Here is a 19,643-nt window from a genome sequence, read left to right on the forward strand (position 1 = left end):
ATCAAAACGATTGAAATTAAAAGTACATAGATGAAAAAGCTTAAAACTCAAAACAAATGAATAATCTAAAAACAAAACTACATGAACTATTTTTTATACGAGTTATTATATTCTCAATCCGATAGATAGAGTATAACCTACATATTACTTAAATTACAATATTTGATTTGTGAGATTCAAATTTTAGAACTTTTCATCTAAGTTAAATTATGATATGTAAATACTTTACTAGGCGTGTTATCCATACTAACTTATAAATATAATTTTCTTTTAATATATGTTTCAAATAGAGGATTAAGTGAAAAAATTGTTAGTTTGTAGGTCATGTTGCAAAATATAATTTTCAAACGTAAAGAGTTAAAATATAAATTTCCAAAAGGAATAAAATAAATAAAAGTGCAATTTCATTGTTTTGCCACCCCACCCCCATTACTCCCATTGCGCTACTCCTGTAGGCTGTAGTCTTGCTTCGCAAGCATTGTCGCGGACCCGCTTTGTCTAAACGCAAGAGGAGAATCCACAGCTTTCCCAAACCCAGAGACCTCCCCTAACGGTCGACTTTTGAGCTTTATCTTCCTCTACGAGCCCATGACTTTCACACGCATTTTGTCCAATTACAGGGCCTAAAAAGCTTTAATGAATCAAGTTCCTCATTGGCTTTCACCAAGAAGCTGCGCAGAGAAATGATCCTGCCAGCCGTAAAGTTGGGAACCCTTGCTCTCAAAACCCTCTGTAAACCCATTGCCAATCGACTTAAGAAGGAGGCCAGCTTGCACCCCAAGTTCAGGCAGTTCATTATTAACATTGCCCAGGTTCTCTCCCTCTCTCTCTCTCTCTCCATTTATTTTCTTCTTCTGTTTTTTTAATTAATCTACTCGTGGTTCTGATATTGCCTTCGGTTTTCACATATGGGTTCTTTTCATTCCTGTTATCTTAGCTTGATTTCTTGTTTTAGTTCCGTTTGGAGATTGGGTTTTGTGTTTTGTACCTGTACTGTAGAAATATCTGTGTGGTCGCTAGTTTGTATATGGGTTGTTGATATCATGCATTTTTCAATTATGGCTTTGAACCAATATTTGGTGCGTGCTGATGATATTTCTTATCTTTGAGCGATTCTAGTTTATTTGATGACTATTTGATCAGATGCCGATATGTTCGCAATTGGTATGTAAATAGAGTAAAGCTTTTCATTTTCTTTCCTATTTCTTTCTTTCTTGTTGATGAGAATTGGGTAAGATGGATAACCATTAACGCCATAGTTTTTTTTTTTTTTCTTTTTTCCGTTTTGGGGTGGGGGGGGTAGGTTTGTAGGAATTTTTAGCTTTCTCAAATGTGTTCAAATTACTTTACTGTCAGGACTATCAGTTTCAATTTTGGTTTTTCTGTTAGAGGGAGATTTATTCTTCTTATTTTCATCTTGGAGATTTATTATAGAATTGAGTGAAGATACTCGTTAGAAACCAGTTTTCTCTTTCAACTTCACGCATGAAATGAGTGAAGATACTCTGTGATTATAAGCAGATTATTAGGAATTTTGAGATCCTGTAAGCCATTTGAAATAGATAGTGTAAATCATAGCCCAAACATACTAATGTTTGATAGATAGTGTAAATCATAGCCCAAACATACTAATGTTTGAGTTGTGATATCCATTTTTTGGCCTTCACTATCTTTCTGGAAATTCCTTGAAGTTCAGGGTGTTTCTCCTATTGAATCTTTTCATATGGGGAATTAGAGAATGCTGGGTTTGGTCTTTGGATTTAGATAGATTGAATATTTTTTTATTCAGTTCATTTTAACACTTTTATGCTAATTACGTACTCGTGTTTACCATTTTGATGGAAACAAATAGAAACAGGGCATATCTTGTAGTCTAAGTACTCACCACAACAAAAGGAACAATTTGGATTTAAATGCCGCACACTATAAGGGAATCATCTGTCAGGAAAAAAAAAAGATAAAAATACCACTTTGCAACCTTGTTAATTTTTTATGTTTATAATTTTTATCGAAATTTTATGTTTGGTAAATTGGAATATAGATGTGATGATTTCCAGTATATGTTCATTATGATTCTGAATTAGGCAAATCATCGATTTACAACAAAAACACAAAGACGTATTTATGGTCACACAATTGATGCTGAAATACGCCCACTTAATGAGGAGAAAGCTGTTAAAGCTGCTGCAGATCTTCTCGGGGAGCTCTTTGTCTTCACGGTAACTGTTCACTATCTGATTACTCCTGCTTTTCCATATCATTTTTGCACGCAATTAGAGATGAAACTTCTATTTTTATACACAGAAGGGTGTTCGTTTAGCAGTAAAGCTGATTCTCATGATGTTTCATGAATGTAAGCTCATTAGTTTGAGTCTCCTTGAGCAACGATGACCTATTGTAATGACCCAAGAAAAGCCCAAGTCACATCTAGACCATACTCTATAAGGACTAGTCAATGGTACAATAAGAGCCCCTTGGAATTGTTATAAAAAGCAAAAACTTCTACCTCTCAAGCAATATGGGATCCCATTCACCATGCATGACCTAGTACTATGTATCACAATCTCTCCTCCTTTAAATTCCCAACGTCTTCGTCTGACCATTCCATCATAGGTGGCAGGCTCAATTCACACACTTCTAGTTGAGATTGACTCTGATACCATTTGTAACGAAGTAAGGAAGGCCCAAGTCACATTTGGATCATACTCCAAAAGGACTAGTCAATAGTATAATTGGAACCCCTTGGAATCATTAGAAAGAGCAAGAATTTCTCCATTCCAAGCAATGTGAGATCCCAATGACTTCTAAATGAGTATGGTGTATCACAACTACGAATTCATTATTGTCTCCCATCGACTTCTTATCATTGTGACTTTAGTGGGGTGGATATGGCTTGACCCGACTTGACAAAGAATTCCCTGTCATAGGCTAGTCTAATCTCCTACCAAGTATTATGTAGATAGGATTCCACTGTAATCACTTTTGATATAGTACTAACCTTGGTCAGTTGCTACTACCATGTTTATTTATAAAAAAAAGGCTTAATACTTCCATAGAATATCAATTTGTACGTCTACTATGTAATGAGTTTGATTAAAGCTACTTATAAAAAAAATGAGTTTGATTAAAGTTATCAAGAGTAAAACCAGCATGATATCTAACTTAGAAATATATTAAAATATTAGAAGTCCTAAAAGAATCAAGTTCAATTCACTACAATAGATAAGTAGTTAGAAACAGACCTTATAAATCATGAGGGGGAAACCCTAAACTACCATACATTCAGCATGAATAAGCAAGTTGATAGATATCATTAACATGCAGTTTCTTTTTTCAAAAAAATTAAACAATCAGGTTGAGTTTACGAACATATGTTTTAAAGAATTTTTTACCTATGTTTTACAATTGTGGAAAAATTAATATTTTTCTGTCATTTTTTTCCTTCTTCCTCATTTTTTTTTTTTTTTTCTCTTCTTCTTCCTTTTTTTTTTTTTTTTTTTTACTCTGTTTACTCTATTTCCCTTTCACTGTCCCCTTTCTCTGTTATTTCTAGCATCCACATTCTAAAGTATAATTAGAACCTCAGGGTTTTCATTTTGTTTTGTTTTGTCGCCAACGGAAAGGGACTACCATTTTAAATCCCGTTTATTTGTTTTGTTCTGTTTCTACTTGATCCACCCACGAGTTCTATAATTTCAGGGTGCCCTTTTTTAAGATTTTCTGAAAGGGATCTTAATTAACCACCCCACAACTTGTATTTTTAGGGGGAGCAATTGTTTGTAAGTTTTCATATATCTTAAATAGTTGATATAGAGCCTGGGGTAAGTGGGTGGCCATTGAAGGGAGGCTCCCGAGTCTGCTAAATTATGGCAAGTGCTCTAGTTCACAGTCTCTTTGTCATTTGTTTTTCCTAATGCCTGCAGTAGGCTCCCCCATCTTGGATGTTGATCTATTTTTTACGGATTTCCTAGTGTCAGTCATTGCTAGTAAATGCCCAAGTTCAGATGACAATATGTCAAAAGATAATGTTGTACTTGCTTGGCATATAAGATAACCATATATGTCCAGTTCAACTCGGGGAAGCCAAATCGACAGTTATGAATAAATATAGATATGATTCAGCCAAATGTTATGCTGTCGTTTTTTGTTTCTAGTCAGAAAAAAGGGTGTTCAGAGACATACTGATTGTCAATTTGGTGAGTACATTATTAACCCGAAACAAATTAATTTTGTATGTACAGCACAGTTTTGGGAGAATGACCTCTTGCTACACTTTTGATCTCATTCTTACTTCATTCATGATGCTTTGAGTCAATGTATGTACTGGATATACTTTCATACTCTCCATTTGATCTGTAGGTTGCTGGTGCTGCTGTTATTTTTGAGGTGCAAAGAAGTTCTAGATCTGAGGCAAGAAAGGAGGAATTGCGCAGGCAGGAATTGCAGGTACTTATTTGTTTTTTCCTCTGATATAGGATACACATAATGGACCTTGAGATCCTTTTTCTTTTTATTATTCTTCAAGTATTATTCATAAAATATATATATATATATATTCTTCAAGTATCATTCAGATGATGCTCAATTTAATCTTCCTTCTTTCAAAGTTGATTCAGTTATTTCCTTGGTAATTGACTAATATGTCTCTGGAAGAACGCTTGTGGTTGTTTTGAGAGAGGATAATCTTATGAAGACAGTATATCATTTGTTCCCCTTGTACCCAGTTGGTGTAAAGTATTGGATAGCCTCTAGTTCTATTTAAACAGTCATAGACTTGCTCGATGCACAAGAATAGTTCAATATATTAATAAACCTGATTGATTATGTGATAAACGAGATCTTTAAAAGAGAATTGATGGTGGCACAATGATTTCTAAAATTTGGTTGAGTATCTCGATCTTCCCTCACTCTCTCTCTCATTTATTTTTTATGTTAGTGACGAGAAATCTCACAAGCTTTGCTTGAGTGGTGAAGAGGATCAAGAGATATTTATAGAGTATGTCAAAGTAGCTCTACCATCAAGAGTAATAATTTATACTCTTTTTAACTTCTTTGGAAATTCAGTAAGTTCTTGCCATCTGTTGGTTAAGAAAATAAGAAGGCGTGATTCAAATGCTCCCCATGTGATGGGTTTTTCACAATATTTGTAAGAGGTCAATATTTTATCTTTTTTTCTGTGAAGAATTAAAAGTTGGTGATGTTTTATTTGAATGTTTAAGGCAATGAAGCAAAGAGATGAAGATTTGGCTAAAGAGGTTGAACTTCTTAGACACAAGATTGAAGAACTAGAACAACTTGCCAAAGGACGAGGACTTACCGGTATTTTTCACTTCAGGCACTCTCACACCAATGAAGATGGAAAGACAAAAAACACATGAACGCTGTAAAATTCAAGAGGGGGTACAGGGTTTACTAGTAAGCATCAATTTACCAAAGTTTAACTGTACAGTTTGATCTTGATGCCAAAACTCTAATAATGTTTGGTTTTTATTTATGAATAATTCTTTTGTAATGACCTCAAGGAATAGCAATTGAGATGAAGTGGAGTTAGAGATTCGAATAGAGTCTGAGGTTGGGAGTTCGAGAAGGAGGAAGGCATTCAAGGCTTTGGGTTATACGGGGTCGTTTACAAACAGGGAAGAAGAGTCCAAAACGTACAGCAGCAAGGAGGGAAAACACACCGTTTAAGGCTTTAGGAACGCACCGTTTCATTATCTAATTTTACTTTCTGTTATTTTACTTCTGTCATTTGCTTTCTGTTTTGTAATGGCTACGGGAAATGTCAGAGTTTGTTAGTAGTGGGCTGAGGGAATATAAGCAGTGGGGCAGCAGAGTTCTCGATTTATCAATTACCTTGTATTGTCTGAATCAGAACATTGGAGACTAGGGTTCCTCGAAAACTCAACTATCTTACTTTTCATCAGTATTATTCAGGGAAGTTTTTCCCAAAATTCCATTACAGATTTGTCTTCTCCTTCTCCTATCCATTAATTTCTCATTTCTACAACTAGCTTCTTAACAATTGGTATCTAGAGACACCTTTCCTAATAACGGCCAAACAGCAACAAGAGGCAATCCAAAGGCAAGTTGAGGCACATGAACAAGGGATACAGGAGCTCAGGGAGCAGATGCGGGCTATGATGGCCAACCAAAATCAGACCAATGATATGCTGCTTACAGTCGTAGCTAATCAAAACAGAGGACCCCATCGAGAGGGAGACGGAAGCGGAAAATGTGGATTATCGGAGGTATGGAACGAGGGGAATCAAGCTGGATTTTCCACATTTTGCTGGTGCAGATCCAGAAGGGTGGATATTTAAGGCCTCACACTACTTTGACTTTCATCAAACACCTCCAGCTCAAAGGCTACTCATGGCCTCATACCACATGGAGGGACAAGCATTGGTTTGGTACAGAGATGCAGAAGATACAGGGCAATTTACTTGCTGGCAAACCTTTCTTCAAGCCCTCCAAACGCGTTTTGGAACCACCGCGTACAACGACCCCATGGAAGCACTGAAGAGGCTGAAGCAAACTTCATCGGTAGCAGTGTATAAAGATGAGTTTGAAGCACTTTCGAATAGGCTCAAGGGGCTTCCAGACGCTCACAAGCTTAGCTACTTCATTAGTGGGCTCAAGGATGAGATTCGTCTTACACTTCGTCTGCTGAATCCGTTAAACTTAAGTGCAACATTTGGCCTGGCAAGAATACAAAAGGAGTATTTGGTTAGTATAAACAAAGCTATAAAACCATGGAAAGAAAAAAAACCATTCAATAGGGGAGGCCACGGGGTCTAAACAAACAGTTCTTCTACGTAGGGTTTTCTCTACACAAATGGATGAAAAAAGAAAAAAATGATTATGTTACCATTGTGAGGAGAAATGGCACCCTAACCATGTATGTAAATCCCCCAAGGTGAATTTGCTGCAAGGGTGTGAAGGGGGTGAAGGGGAAAAGTCTGAGGAGGTTTTTTATGATCCTACGGAGTTTGAGGAAGGGATAGGGTTGCCTTCTGCCCAAGGGGGACCTGAGATTTCGATTAATGCTATTACAGGAACTCCTACTTCAAACAATATGAGAATTTATGGAACGATTGGGGGAGAGAAGCTGGTGATTTTGGTGGACTCCGGGAGCACTCACAATTTCTTAGACCCATCGATGAGCAAGAGAACAAGGTTATGTGTAGATTCAACAGCAAGGCTGTCAGTCAAGGTGGCCAATGGAGATACCATCCATAGCGAAGGACTATGTAAGGAGGCAACCACTAAAATTCAAGGTAATTCCTTCTACCCATCTTATTACCTACTTACATTGGGTGGGTGTGATGTTGTTTTAGGAATCCAGTGGTTGGTGACCTTGGGTCTTATCATTTGGGATTTCTCTACACTGTTCATGAAGTTCACTTGGAGGGAGAAACCAATTCAGTTACTGGGTATGAAGTTAAGTAGCTATTTGTTTGAGGGGGTGAAGAAGGCCTTACTGGACAGCATTAGTAAAGGTAGGGGACTGTTTCTACAGTTAATTACCACCCCAGTTTCCACTAAACAGCAACCATTAGACCCAAAAATGCAACTCCTGCTGGAGGAATTTAACAAAGTTTTTGCAGAACCCACGGAATTACCTCCCACAAGGAAACATGACCATAAAATCATCCTCAAGGAGGGAACCCTTCCTATCTCAACTCGACCTTACCGATACCCCTATTATCAAAAATCTGAGATCGAAAAGATTGTGACTGATTTGTTGAAAACAGGAGTAATAAGGCCGAGTTCTAGCCCATTCTCATCCCCGGTGATTTTAGTGCGTAAGGCAGATGGTAGTTGGCACTTGTGCGTGGATTATAGAGCCCTTAATCAAGAGACAATTAAGGATAAATTCCCTATACCCGTTATTGATGAACTTTTAGATGAGTTACATGGATCGGTGATTTTTTCTAAATTGGACTTGAGGTCCGGTTATCACCAAATCAGACTTGTATCAGAAAACATACCCAAAACTGCATTTCGAACTCATGAGGGCCACTATGAGTTCTTAGTGATGCCCTTTGGTCTCACCAATGCTCCATCAACATTTCAAGGATTAATGAATGACATCTTTAAACCATTTCTCCGAATATTTGTGTTAGTTTTTTTTTATGATATTCTGGTCTATAGTAAGGGAAATGAAGAACACTTATGCCACCTTAGGCAGGTTATGGAGGTGTTGTGGAAAAATCAGCTTTATGCTAAATTATCTAAATGCAGCTTTGGGGTGAGAGAGGTCGAGTATTTGGGCCATATAGTTACTGCTGAAGGGGTTAAAGCCGACCTAAACAAGGTGGCCTCAATGCTGGATTGGCCAACTCCAGCAAATACTAAGTCTTTAAGAGGATTCTTGGGGTTGACAGGATATTATAGAAAATTTATTCGCAACTATGGTCTCATTGCTGCCCCTTTAACTGAATTATTGAGGAAAAATGCTTTTAATTGGAATGAGGCAGCAAAAACAGCCTTTCACCAACTTAAGGCTGCAGTGACACAACCTCCAGTCCTAAGGCTTCCGGATTTTACTAAACCTTTCACAATTGAATGTGACGCAAGTTCAATTGGGTTAGGAGCAGTACTCATGCAAACAGGTCAACCTATTGCTTTTTTGAGCAAGGCCTTGAAAGGGAAGGCACTCTCATTGTCAACATATGAGAAAGAACTACTATATTTGGTCACGGTGGTGCAAAAATGGAGGCCGTATCTTCTTGGGCAGTCCTTTGTTGTTAGGACAGATCAACAAGCTCTAAAATATTTGTTAGATCAGAAAGTGGGGACTGTAGCTCAACAGAAATGGTTGACTAAGTTAATGGGTTATGATTTTAAGATTGAGTATAAAAAGGGGAGGGAAAATAAGGTGGCGGATGCTCTTTCCCGAAGGAATGAGGGTTCTTCTGAGTTACAAGAGACAGTTTTAGCTGTCATATCATTTCCCACACCCGTTTGGATTGAAGAACTCAAACTGAGTTATGCTACTTCGCAAGAAATGCAAGAGTTATTAGCAAAATTGCAAGCTAGTCAGGAGATGCCTAGGGGTTATACTTTGCAGAAAGGCCTCATACTTAAGAAGGGAAGGTTTGTCATCGATCCTCAGGCTCCATTTAAGAAGAAGGTTCTCGAATACATACATGACAGCCCATAGGCTGGCCACTCAGGGTACCTTAAGACATACCAAAGGGCGAAGCGAGATTTCTATTGGAAAGGCATGAAGAGGGATATTAAAAGTCTAGTGAAGGAATGTGACATTTGCCAAGTGAATAAGTGTGAGACAAGCAACCCAGCGGGTCTGTTACAGCCCATTCCAGTTCCTAACCAAGCTTGGGAGGAAATATCACTTGATTTTATCGAGGGGTTACTCCTGTCTCAAGGGGCAAGTGTAATACTAGTAATAGTGGATCGTTTGACCAAATATGGGCATTTCATAGCCCTGACTCACCCTTACACTGTTGCTGGGGTGGCCAAGGTTTATTTGGATCAGGTATTCAAGTTGCATGGGTTCCCTAAGGCCATTATTTCAGACCTAGACCCCCTGTTTTTGAGTTCATTTTGGAACTCCTTGTTCACCTTATTGGGATCTGCACTGAATTATAGCTCGGCCTACCATCCCCAAACTGATGGTCAGACTGAGGCACTAAATAAGACCTTGGAGTGTTATCTCAGATGCTATGCAGGGGCTAAGCCAAGGGGTTGGACTCAGTGGTTATCTATGGCGGAATGGTGGTACAACAGCTCCTATCATACATCTACCAAGGTCTCTCCGTTTGAAGCCTTATACGGGTATCCACCCCCTAAACTCACTACATACGTTCCAGGCACCGCAAGAAATGAAGCAGTAGATCAGTGTCTACGAAGCAGAGAACAGATCAAACAATTGCTGAAAGAAAACTTACACTTCACTCAACAACGGATGAAAGCATATGTAGATAAAAAAAAGGACAGAAAGAGAGTTCCAAATTGGGGACTGGGTTTACCTTCGTCTCCAACCTTATCGACAGAAATCAGTGGCACCTCGTCACAATCTCAAGCTCTCACCGAGATTTTATAGGCCGTTCCAAGTGGTCCAACGTTTGGGCAAGGTAGCTTACCGTTTGGACTTACCTCCTACCGCCCGAATTCACCCGGTGTTTCATGTCTCCAGCCTCAAAAAGAAGCTCGGTGAGCAGATCCAGCCACTTCCATCATTACCACCCGTTAATGCAAGTGGTGAAATTCAAGCCGAATCGGAGTGTATCATGGATCACAGGGTTAAGCGCCATGGCCGCCGCGCCATCACCGAAGTTCTCATAAAATGGGTTGGAGCCACTACATAGAATAACACATGGGAACCCCTATGGAAGTTGCAGGAAACCCATCCCCACCTTGTGGGCAAGGTTCTCTAACTGTGAGGGCTTGTTATGACCTCAAGGAATAGCAATTGAGATGAAGTGGAGTTAGGGATTCGAAGAGAGTCTGAGGCTGGGAGTTCGAGAAGGAGGAAGGCATTCAAGGCTTTGGGTTATACGGGGTCGTTTACAAACAGGGAAGAAGAGTCCAAAACGCACAGCAGCAAGGAGGGAAAACACACAGTTTAAGGCTTTAGGAACGCACCATTTCATTATCTAATTTTACTTTCTGTTATTTTACTTTTGTCATTTGCTTTCTATTTTGTAATGGTTATGGGAAATGTTAGAGTTTGTTAGTAGTGGGCTGAGGGAATATAAGCAGTGGGGCAGCAGAGTTATCGATTTATCAATTACCTTGTATTGTCTGAATCATAACATTGGAGGCTAGGATTCCTCGAAAACCCAACTATCTTACATTTCATCAGTATTATTCAGGGAAGTTTTTCCCAAAATTCAAATACAAATTCGTCTTCTCCTTCTCCTATCCATTAATTTCTCATTTCTACAACTAGCTTCTTAACATCTTTTCATCAACTATTATTCACTACTCCACACTCTAAGATATAAAAAAAAAAAAAAATGTCAGGTGTGGTGGGTGAATAGTGGCTGATGTATAGCAAAACCCGGATATGATACCAAACCATTGAAATTAGCCTCTTTTTTTTTTCCTTGAGTTCTTCAAATCTCTTCTTTCGCAGAAAGTAGTGACAACGGGAGAGCCCCTTTTAAAATTCAAAGAAACATTTTCATGTTATGTCAAGGAGTCTTTTATGTTGTGTATCCTATGAAAAACCTTCCCTTTCTACAGAACTACGTCTAGACCATAATTAAAGTCCTCGCATTTTGTTTCCCATCGATTTCGTTTGCAAACAGTAGATTAAACAGCTGCATCTTTTCAGGCATTGACCCTGAAAACTCGTTTCTCATTGAATTTATGCAAAAAGACGTGATGTAAAACCCTTCAATCTCTATTTGTGGTTAAGGATTATACATTTCTCGGAGAAAAAAAAAATCAAACCAGTCTAGATAATTTTCACATTTTAAAACTTTTAAATTTAAAATCATCTTATCTCATGATTGCAACATCCAAATAACATTAATACAAATACTTTTCATTTTCAAATTTTCAACTTTTTCATTTAATCATTATAACTTTCTCAAACTTCTAATCAAAACTCAAAAAATAATTCAACCTTTTCAAATTTTAAAATAAAATTAATATTAAAAAATTAATATTCTAATAATATTTTAGTTTTATGATAATTTTTTTAGATTTTTTTTCTCTCCCTTTTCAAAATCTTATAAAATATTTTAACTCGAATCATTTTATTACTATTAACAAAATTAATTCATAATTATTCATAGATTTATCATCTTTATAACCAAATAAGGTCTAAAAACAAACTATTAAAAAATAACTATTAAAACTAGAAATTAGAAATTAAAATTAAAATCTATTTAAAATCTAAAATAAAATTGTCTGACAATTAGAAAACCAAAAACTAAAATTAGACATTTAAGCTATACAAAAAGAAGCAAAACAACCAGTAATAAAAACTTGAGATATCCCTTTTGTATAAAGTTCGTTAGTATATCATTTTATCCCAATTCGATACCTTTTAATTTTTATATTTAAAAAAGAAAAACACAAATATTTACTTGCTAGTTTTATATTATGAAATGAAAAAGACTATAGACACAAATGAATCCCACAAAGAGATTTCACACAATGATGTGGAGTGTGCCACCTTTTTCCCCTATTTTTTTTCTCTTTCTTTCTCCCCATCCCCCGTGCCCACCACTCCTACCCTCTACCTGTGCCCTCTCTCCATGCCGGCCATGGTGGTCGAGGACCACCTCAAGGTGGGCAGAAGACGCCGGTGAAAGCGGCAACATCGCCGTGGAGCTCATGATAGACGTTGATGCACATTTCGCACACTATGTGCATTGTCGACCCCTGCGTGGCCACCGTTAGATGGTTGGGATCTGAGCCAACAGCTTGTGTGGTCAATAGTCACAATCCTTTGGCCACCTATGGTGGTCAAAAACCACCCCGAGAGAGAGGGAGAAAGAGAGAGAGAAAACAAAAAAAGAATGAAAGAAAGAAGAGAGACGCAGTGTGTCACATCAATATGTAGGATCCCTTTGTGTCTCCAGCAACCCTCCCTTCGAAAATCACTTTTCTAAATCTCATATCAAAGCATAGCTCCATAGCCTTCCATAGGGCCATACTTTCAGCTATGACATATTGGGTCACCCAATTTTTCTATGCACAAACTATTGCCATGATCTCCCCCGCACAATCTCTTACAATAATTCCAATTCAAATTTTCTAGATTTTGTTATCCATAACAGCATCAGAGTTGGCTTTAATCGTATCCCTTCTAGGAGCTATCCAACGATGGTCTACTCTTGCTACCCCTTCCCTGTACTGCTTCCCCACCTAGAAATCAAGTGCTTGATGGAATTCCTCCAAGCTGTCTAAGGCTATGCCACAACCTTTTTAGGGCTTGAGAATTTGTTCTCAAATATGTATTAATTCCTTTTGAACCAGGTCCCATTTCATGATTGACCTAGTTCCATCTAACTGCTCCTTATTCAAAGTCCTAAACAGATTTTCTCATAACTCCAAGAAACCATTCCCAGAGCTTGACCTCTTCTGAACTGAATTGCCATTCTCTACCCAAACATCACTTTTTCTTCTCCACTCTGACATATTGGATATAAAGGAGACTCAATAATTTTCCTACAAAACAGATTGGATCTGGTTGGGAGAATATTGTTTCCTGCCTTCCAAAGAAAATTTTTCACACCTGCTGGCACACACAAACCCCACAAGTTTTTCCAGTGCTCTTCCATCTCTCTATCTCAAGAGTCTTCCCATGCAATCTTCTTTTCATGGATTGTGACAAATGATATGCATAGTGAATTTTTCATTTTTATTGTAGTATGAGATAATCCAATCCTCTCCTCTCATTCCACTGATAGGGATATGGTTACGCCCAAAGAATAATGTGGTAGTTGTAGCACAGCTTAGGGGTGTCTATTCCACAGAGAGACAAATTAAAAGAATCATACAAGGAACAAAAAAGCTAAAGAAATATATTAAATGATTAATGGAAAACAAAGATTAATTTTAAATGCAAATTTAAGTGAAGCAAAGTGACTAACGGAAAAAAGTTTTCAAATTTGACAAACAGTAAAGCGTCGGGAATCCCTTGCACACATATAATATTTTAATTATTCTTAATTCATTGAATAACTCAATTGGAAACTCAATTCCTAATATTCTCAATCGGAATTGTATAGAGTTATAAACCAAGATTAAACCAAATGTAACTCTTTTAAAATTCATTCACCACTTTTAAAATATGTAAATTATTATCACTATTGAGAAAATCCAACGATGATAATATACTCAAGAAGCGATATTGCAGCAAAGAATTAAATCACTATAGAAAAATAATTGATCCAAACATAATCAAAGAGCCAATCCATTCAATAGAAAAAGCATGACTGAATCTATAAACAAAATAAATTCTATGATTATTTGGAAAAGAAAACATCAACAATGAATTGAGAATGATAAAACAAAAGAATTTTTTAGTAATTGAAAATCAAATACATAAATTAAAAATACCATCTAATGTGCAAGTTCATCTCTAACCCTACTTGAGAATTTAGTTTCCCATAAATATAATGGACAACAAAAATCTCAAGAGAAAAAACAAAGCAAACGAAGGCCATGGAAATTAATTTCATCTCTCCCTCTTTATAACTGAGCCGTCTCCCCTCTATATACTCTCAATTTCGTACTAATGAAATGCTTATATAGGTTAGGAAAAAACCCTAATGTCTTTCAAATTCCCGCATACAAAATCTCCTAAATTTTAGGACTCATCTTGGCAACTATGTACGCACTTTAGGCGTTCAAATTCAGAAATCCTTATTAGAGACAAATTTGTATTTCCAAAACATCAAGAATCACATCAATACGATATTTTAGTAGAAAGTTATGATCAAAATACTTAAAGTATATACAGACTGTCTTCTAGAGAATTTCGGATTGACTATTTCTCTTGATCCGAATTACTCTAAAACCTCATCATTATCCTTATTTGAAAAGTCCTACACTCACTAAAAGTTCTTAAGTTGTTCCAACATCTTGCCTATTTGAAAGTCCTTTGAATTTGACTCGGTTTGGACTTGCCCTTTTATAGACTCTGAAAGTAAACATAAAAATCTGCTCAGGAGTATCCCAAAATAAATAGAAACTAAATTCAAAAATAAACATTAATTCCTATGATTTTTATTCACATTTTAGTATTTTAGTCAAATAATAGGATATTTATAGTGCACTTTCATACACTCATCACACCCCCCAACTTGCTTATTGCTAGTCCCTAGCAATTTTCATGCCAAAACAACGAAGAAGACAAAAGAAAATACAAACAAAGGCCACCAAGTCACACTATCCAGATTCACATATCAAAGCAATCTTAGGAATTCAATAACCCTATCACAAGCAATCCACCTATAGCAATCCAAAGAGTATGTGTGTGTTCCAAACTATATCCATCTAACCAGAAGCCCTGACACATGTAACATCAAGAACATCTCAAGCGAAAGGCTCAACTTTATAACTCACGAGTATAAAAGTGTTTCGTATGAGGATTCTCTCTATGGAGTTGATAATGGGTGTAAACACACTCTCATGAGGAATTAGGCAATAATGTACAAGCAACAACCAAACATTGATCTTATGATAAGAACGCTAACAAATGAGACCTCCACCACTCTTTCCAAAAGCTTACTTAGAATCAGAACGGTTAACAGAAAAGGTTGTAACGTGGCTTAGGTTCAGGGCTATTTGAAAAAAAAAAAGATGAAAATGATTAAAAAACTTCCAAGTACATACAAATGGAATCTTATTAAACCTCTCAATAAACTACATTTCTCACTTGATGTACTCTTCAAACTTTCAAATCATCGAATAATGCCTCTTTTCATTTTGTGTTCTTTTTTTATAATTTGGTGAACAATTATGTCACCATGATATTTTGTTATTTTTACCTAGTCTTGATATTTTTACCTTTGAAGGTCACTCACTTAAACACCTTATAACTCATGTTCTTCATTTTTCTCTCTTTTTTTTCTTTCAAAAATGAAGAATTCGACATCTAGTACACACTTGGAAGTAACAAGGGTAGAGAAAATTAGTGTATAGGTTATACTCCAATGTGAAGAGGTATGGATAATGTGGGCATATGAAAAGAAAAAGCTACATGTGTTTATTGGCTCAAAGTTGGCTACTATTGGTCTATGATGGAAATGATTAGTTTGAAAGGTTCAAACGTTGATCCTAAGTTGACCTTTGTCATATTCCAAGTATATCCACCATTTTACTACAAACCATGTAATGATATTCTCAAAAGAAGTGCCAAATTCAACATATCAATGAACGCTTATCACAATTTATAGCATTTGTAGGCTCTCAATTGTCTCCAAAACTTACATGAATACTTAAGCAAATGAGTCCACTAGCAACACGTGTCAAACCACCATCTTACCACAAAACTTAGATGAGTGCATTAGGGATTCTGTGAATGCTTCAGCAAAAAATGATTATGGTGGGTTTGGTGAATTCACAAAAACGACTATGAATGAGAATGAGTACACATGTGAAAAGAATGCAGGTGTGATGCAAATTAAAAAAAATTTGACACATGAAAATATGCCACAGAGTTCCAACAAGAATTTTAAATACTGAATTTGCACTACCACCCCCCAACTTAAATGAAACATTGTCCTCAATGGTTAAGAATCAAATTTGAATGAGGAGTAACTAAAAAGGGTAGAATACACTTGATGAGTGACGTGGGTAGCTTGCTAAGCATCAAATATGGTAACCTGAAATGACAAAATGAAACTAACCTGCAAACAAAAGCAAAGAAAACGACAACAAACAAAAAAGAAAAGAAAGAAAATAATAGAAAACAAAAACAAAACAAAACAAACAAAACAAATAAAGAAAAATATACATGCGTGGTGTGGTCAATGTTGAAAGACCGAAATTACAAGTGGAATGTCTTCCACTTCTAGAACTTGCCTATCAATTAATGCTTTAAGGCGTTGACCATTTACTTTAAAGATCCGACCATGCTTAGGATCCTCTATTTCTACCTCCCCATTTGTAAAAATATTTTTCACTACAAAAGGGCCGGTTCACTTAGACCGAAGTTTTTCTAAGTGCTTATGAAGTCTAGAATCATATAAGTATACTCGGTCATTAGGCTTAAACATCTTCCTAAGAATATTTTTATCATGAAACGCTTTCAGTTTAGCCTTATAGATTTTAGAGTTCTCATAAGCATCATTTTTCAACTCCTCTAACTCACTCAACTGAAATTTCTTAAGCTTACCCACATTCAATTTCGAAGAATTACTAATAGGAGAAGTGTCACCTATGACGAGAAATGCATGCTATAAACCTGAGGGCGGCGGTTTCAATTCCAATTTGGAACTCTCCCTGTTTGAAGGAATTTGTTTTTCACTTTTCTTAGATAGCTCCTCAAATTTCGATTGCCAAATGTGTGGGCCATAATCCTGAGGTTCATAAAAAATAGCACAATCATCAACAACATCAAATGAATCATTCATAGTATCAAATTCAGAATTAACAAGAAAATATTCAAGGGAATCAGAATCATGAGTTGTGTGAACTCCCTTTTCTATGAGTGTGTCAATCATGTACGTTTGATGGCACTCGACATCCTCTATTGGCTGTTTTTCAATATGAAAAATATTCACTTTAAAAGTCATATTCCCAAATGAGAGTTTCATTAAACCATTCCTGCAATTAATAAGAGCATAGGAAGTAGTAAGGAAATGTCTACCTAAAATTAAGGGGATTTATTTTAGAATTAGAGTCAATAACAGAACTACTATCAAGGATTAAGAAATCAACAAGGTAGTAAAACTTGTCAATTTGGATCAAAACATTCTCAACTATTCATCTCGATTTCTTAACTGAACGATCAGCCAATTGAAACACAACATAAGTGGGCTTAATTTTACCCAAACCAAGCTGCAAATAAATGAAATAAGGCATCAAATTTACACTAGTTCCTAAATCTAGCAACGCTTGCCCAAACTCATGATTCCAAATATTACATGCAATGGTTGGACAACTAGAATTCTTGTACTTAGGAGGAATTTGCTGCTCAATTAGAGCATTAACTTGCTCTGTCATGAATGCTATCTTCTTCACATGGTGCTTCCTCTTAACTGTACACAAATCTTTCAGAACTTTTACATAAGTATGAACTTATTTAATAACATGCAAAAGAGAAAGATTGATCTTTACCTGCCTGAGGTTCTCCATGATTTCATTACTAGAATCCAAAGTTCGCATACCAGATTTTAAAGCTTGAGGAAATGGTACCTTAACTCGGCACTATCATTGCTTTGTTCATTTTCAACATCCTCTAGCTTATCAATTGTTGGAATGTGTAAGGACTTACCACTTCGTGTTACAATGGCATTTACCTCCTTCAAATTTCCTTGAGCCATATATTGACCTTGGGGTGTGGATTGAGTTTGAGAAGGGAACTTGCCACACTCATTCACACTCAAAGAGCTCATCAATTTGGACACTTGGCTCTTTATCTCATTGTTTTCTTCAACAACCTGCATAATTAAAGATTCAAACTTTTGGTTAGTCTTACCTTATGCCTTAATAAAAGCATGCAAAGTGTCTTCTAAAAAACTCCTAGAAGATGAAGATGCATGATATGGTGCAGGATATGATCTAGGGGTTGTGCAGGCGGTTGGATTTCAGACTTCTAGGTAAAATTGGGGTGATTGCGCCACCCCAGATTATTGGTATCAGAGTAAGGTGTAAAAGGTTTATTGTACATACCTAAGGCATTACATTGTTCCTCCTACATCCCTCTCATCCAGCAAATGTGGGACACTCTTGGGATAGGTCATCTACCCCGCCACACACAAAATATGGTCCAAAAGACTCTGCATGATTAGCCACGTGTGTTGGCTTTAAGTCCTTAGTCTTCAACATATCTAGCTCCCTAGTTAGCATTTCAACCTTAGCCTTTAGGCTATCATCTTCCTTGAGATAGTAAATTTCATCACCATTTGGGTTTCCTGCAGGTCGTGACCTATTTGTGCTCTTAGTAGCACTAGGTCCAGTCCAAGTGTGAGATTTTTCAGCAAGCTCATTGAGGTATTTTTATGGCCTCATCGGGATCTTTATGTAAAAACTCACCATTACATATCATCTCCACAAATTGGCACTCTCTAGGTGTAAGTCTCTCATAAAAACACCTTACTAAGCACCAATTCTCATACCCATGATGAGGACATATACTCAACAACTCCTTAAATCTCTCCCAAGACTGATACAAAGTCTCACTGTCCTTTTGTGCAAAGGTGGAGATTTGTCTTTTTAATGCGTTGGTTTTATGTTAGGGAAAGTATTTATTAAAGAAGACCTGAGTCATCTCACTCTATGGCCCAATAGATCGTGGTCTTAGCGAGTATAACCAACTCTTAACTCTATCATTCAAAGAGAAGGGAAAGAACTTAAGTCTCACAACGTCATCAGTTGCATTTTGACTATGAAAAGTCGCAACTACTTCCTCAAACTCCCTAATGTACACATATGGATTTTCATTTTTCAAGCCATGAAAAGTAGGGAGTAACTATATCATCCCTATTTTAAAATCAGTTGGCGAGTATTAGCTGGAAACATGATGCATGATGATGTGGCTATGCGTGTAGGGTGGAGGTAATCATGAAGAGTTCTAATAGGTTGATCTTCGTGTTCACTCATTTCTTAGGGATTAAATAGATTGTCAAATAAATGATTTAAAAAGTTTTATTATGACTCTACCAAAGGCCTACAAGCAAATCTACCTAAGGTGTCTCTATATTTGTACATGCAAGGTAACAAAATACTAAAAGAATAAAAATACTATAAAAAGAAAGAAGAAGAAAAAATAATGCAGCAAGCTAAAAGAAGGAACGAAATTACCGTCATTACAAACTGTTGGAAAGAAAAACTATCTAACAATTCTTCTACCATCTCCCCGGCAACGGTGCCAAAATTTGGTTATGCCCAAAGAATAACACAGTAATTGTAGCACAGCTTTGGGGTGTCAATTTCACAGAGAGATAAATTAAAAGAATTGTAGAAGGAACAAACAAACTAAAAAAATA

The 19,643-nt window shown here is 36.7% G+C and overlaps 1 protein-coding gene and 1 non-coding gene across 2 annotated transcripts; both read left to right on the forward strand.

Moving 5' to 3' along the window:
• The first annotated feature begins 401 nt into the window (after positions 1 to 401).
• Positions 402 to 5,959, forward strand: LOC108993650 (optic atrophy 3 protein homolog). Its single transcript, XM_035683123.1, has 5 exons — positions 402 to 812; positions 2,085 to 2,219; positions 4,360 to 4,446; positions 5,220 to 5,415; positions 5,523 to 5,959. Exons 1-4 carry the CDS (start codon positions 684 to 686, stop codon positions 5,376 to 5,378), a joined length of 510 nt encoding a protein of 169 aa, XP_035539016.1. The 5' UTR covers positions 402 to 683; the 3' UTR covers positions 5,379 to 5,415; positions 5,523 to 5,959.
• Positions 5,960 to 18,770: 12,811 nt separating this feature from the next.
• Positions 18,771 to 18,878, forward strand: LOC118344453. Its single transcript, XR_004798240.1, has one exon. It is a non-coding gene; the product is annotated as a small nucleolar RNA R71 (small nucleolar RNA).
• Positions 18,879 to 19,643: the final 765 nt, after the last annotated feature.

Source organism: Juglans regia, chromosome 1 (genome assembly GCF_001411555.2).
Source record: "Juglans regia cultivar Chandler chromosome 1, Walnut 2.0, whole genome shotgun sequence".
NCBI classification, from domain to species: Eukaryota; Viridiplantae; Streptophyta; class Magnoliopsida; order Fagales; family Juglandaceae; genus Juglans; species Juglans regia.

What these genes read in the sequence shown, in the direction of transcription:
- LOC108993650 (XM_035683123.1), top strand. Translation starts at nt 684, where the DNA reads ATGATCCTGCCAGCCGTAAAGTTGGGAACCCTTGCTCTCAAAACCCTC. An exon ending in TCATTATTAACATTGCCCAG is followed by an intron (nt 813 to 2,084) that starts GTTCTCTCCCTC and finishes ATTCTGAATTAG; the next exon opens with GCAAATCATCGATTTACAAC. An exon ending in TGCGCAGGCAGGAATTGCAG is followed by an intron (nt 4,447 to 5,219) that starts GTACTTATTTGT and finishes TGAATGTTTAAG; the next exon opens with GCAATGAAGCAAAGAGATGA.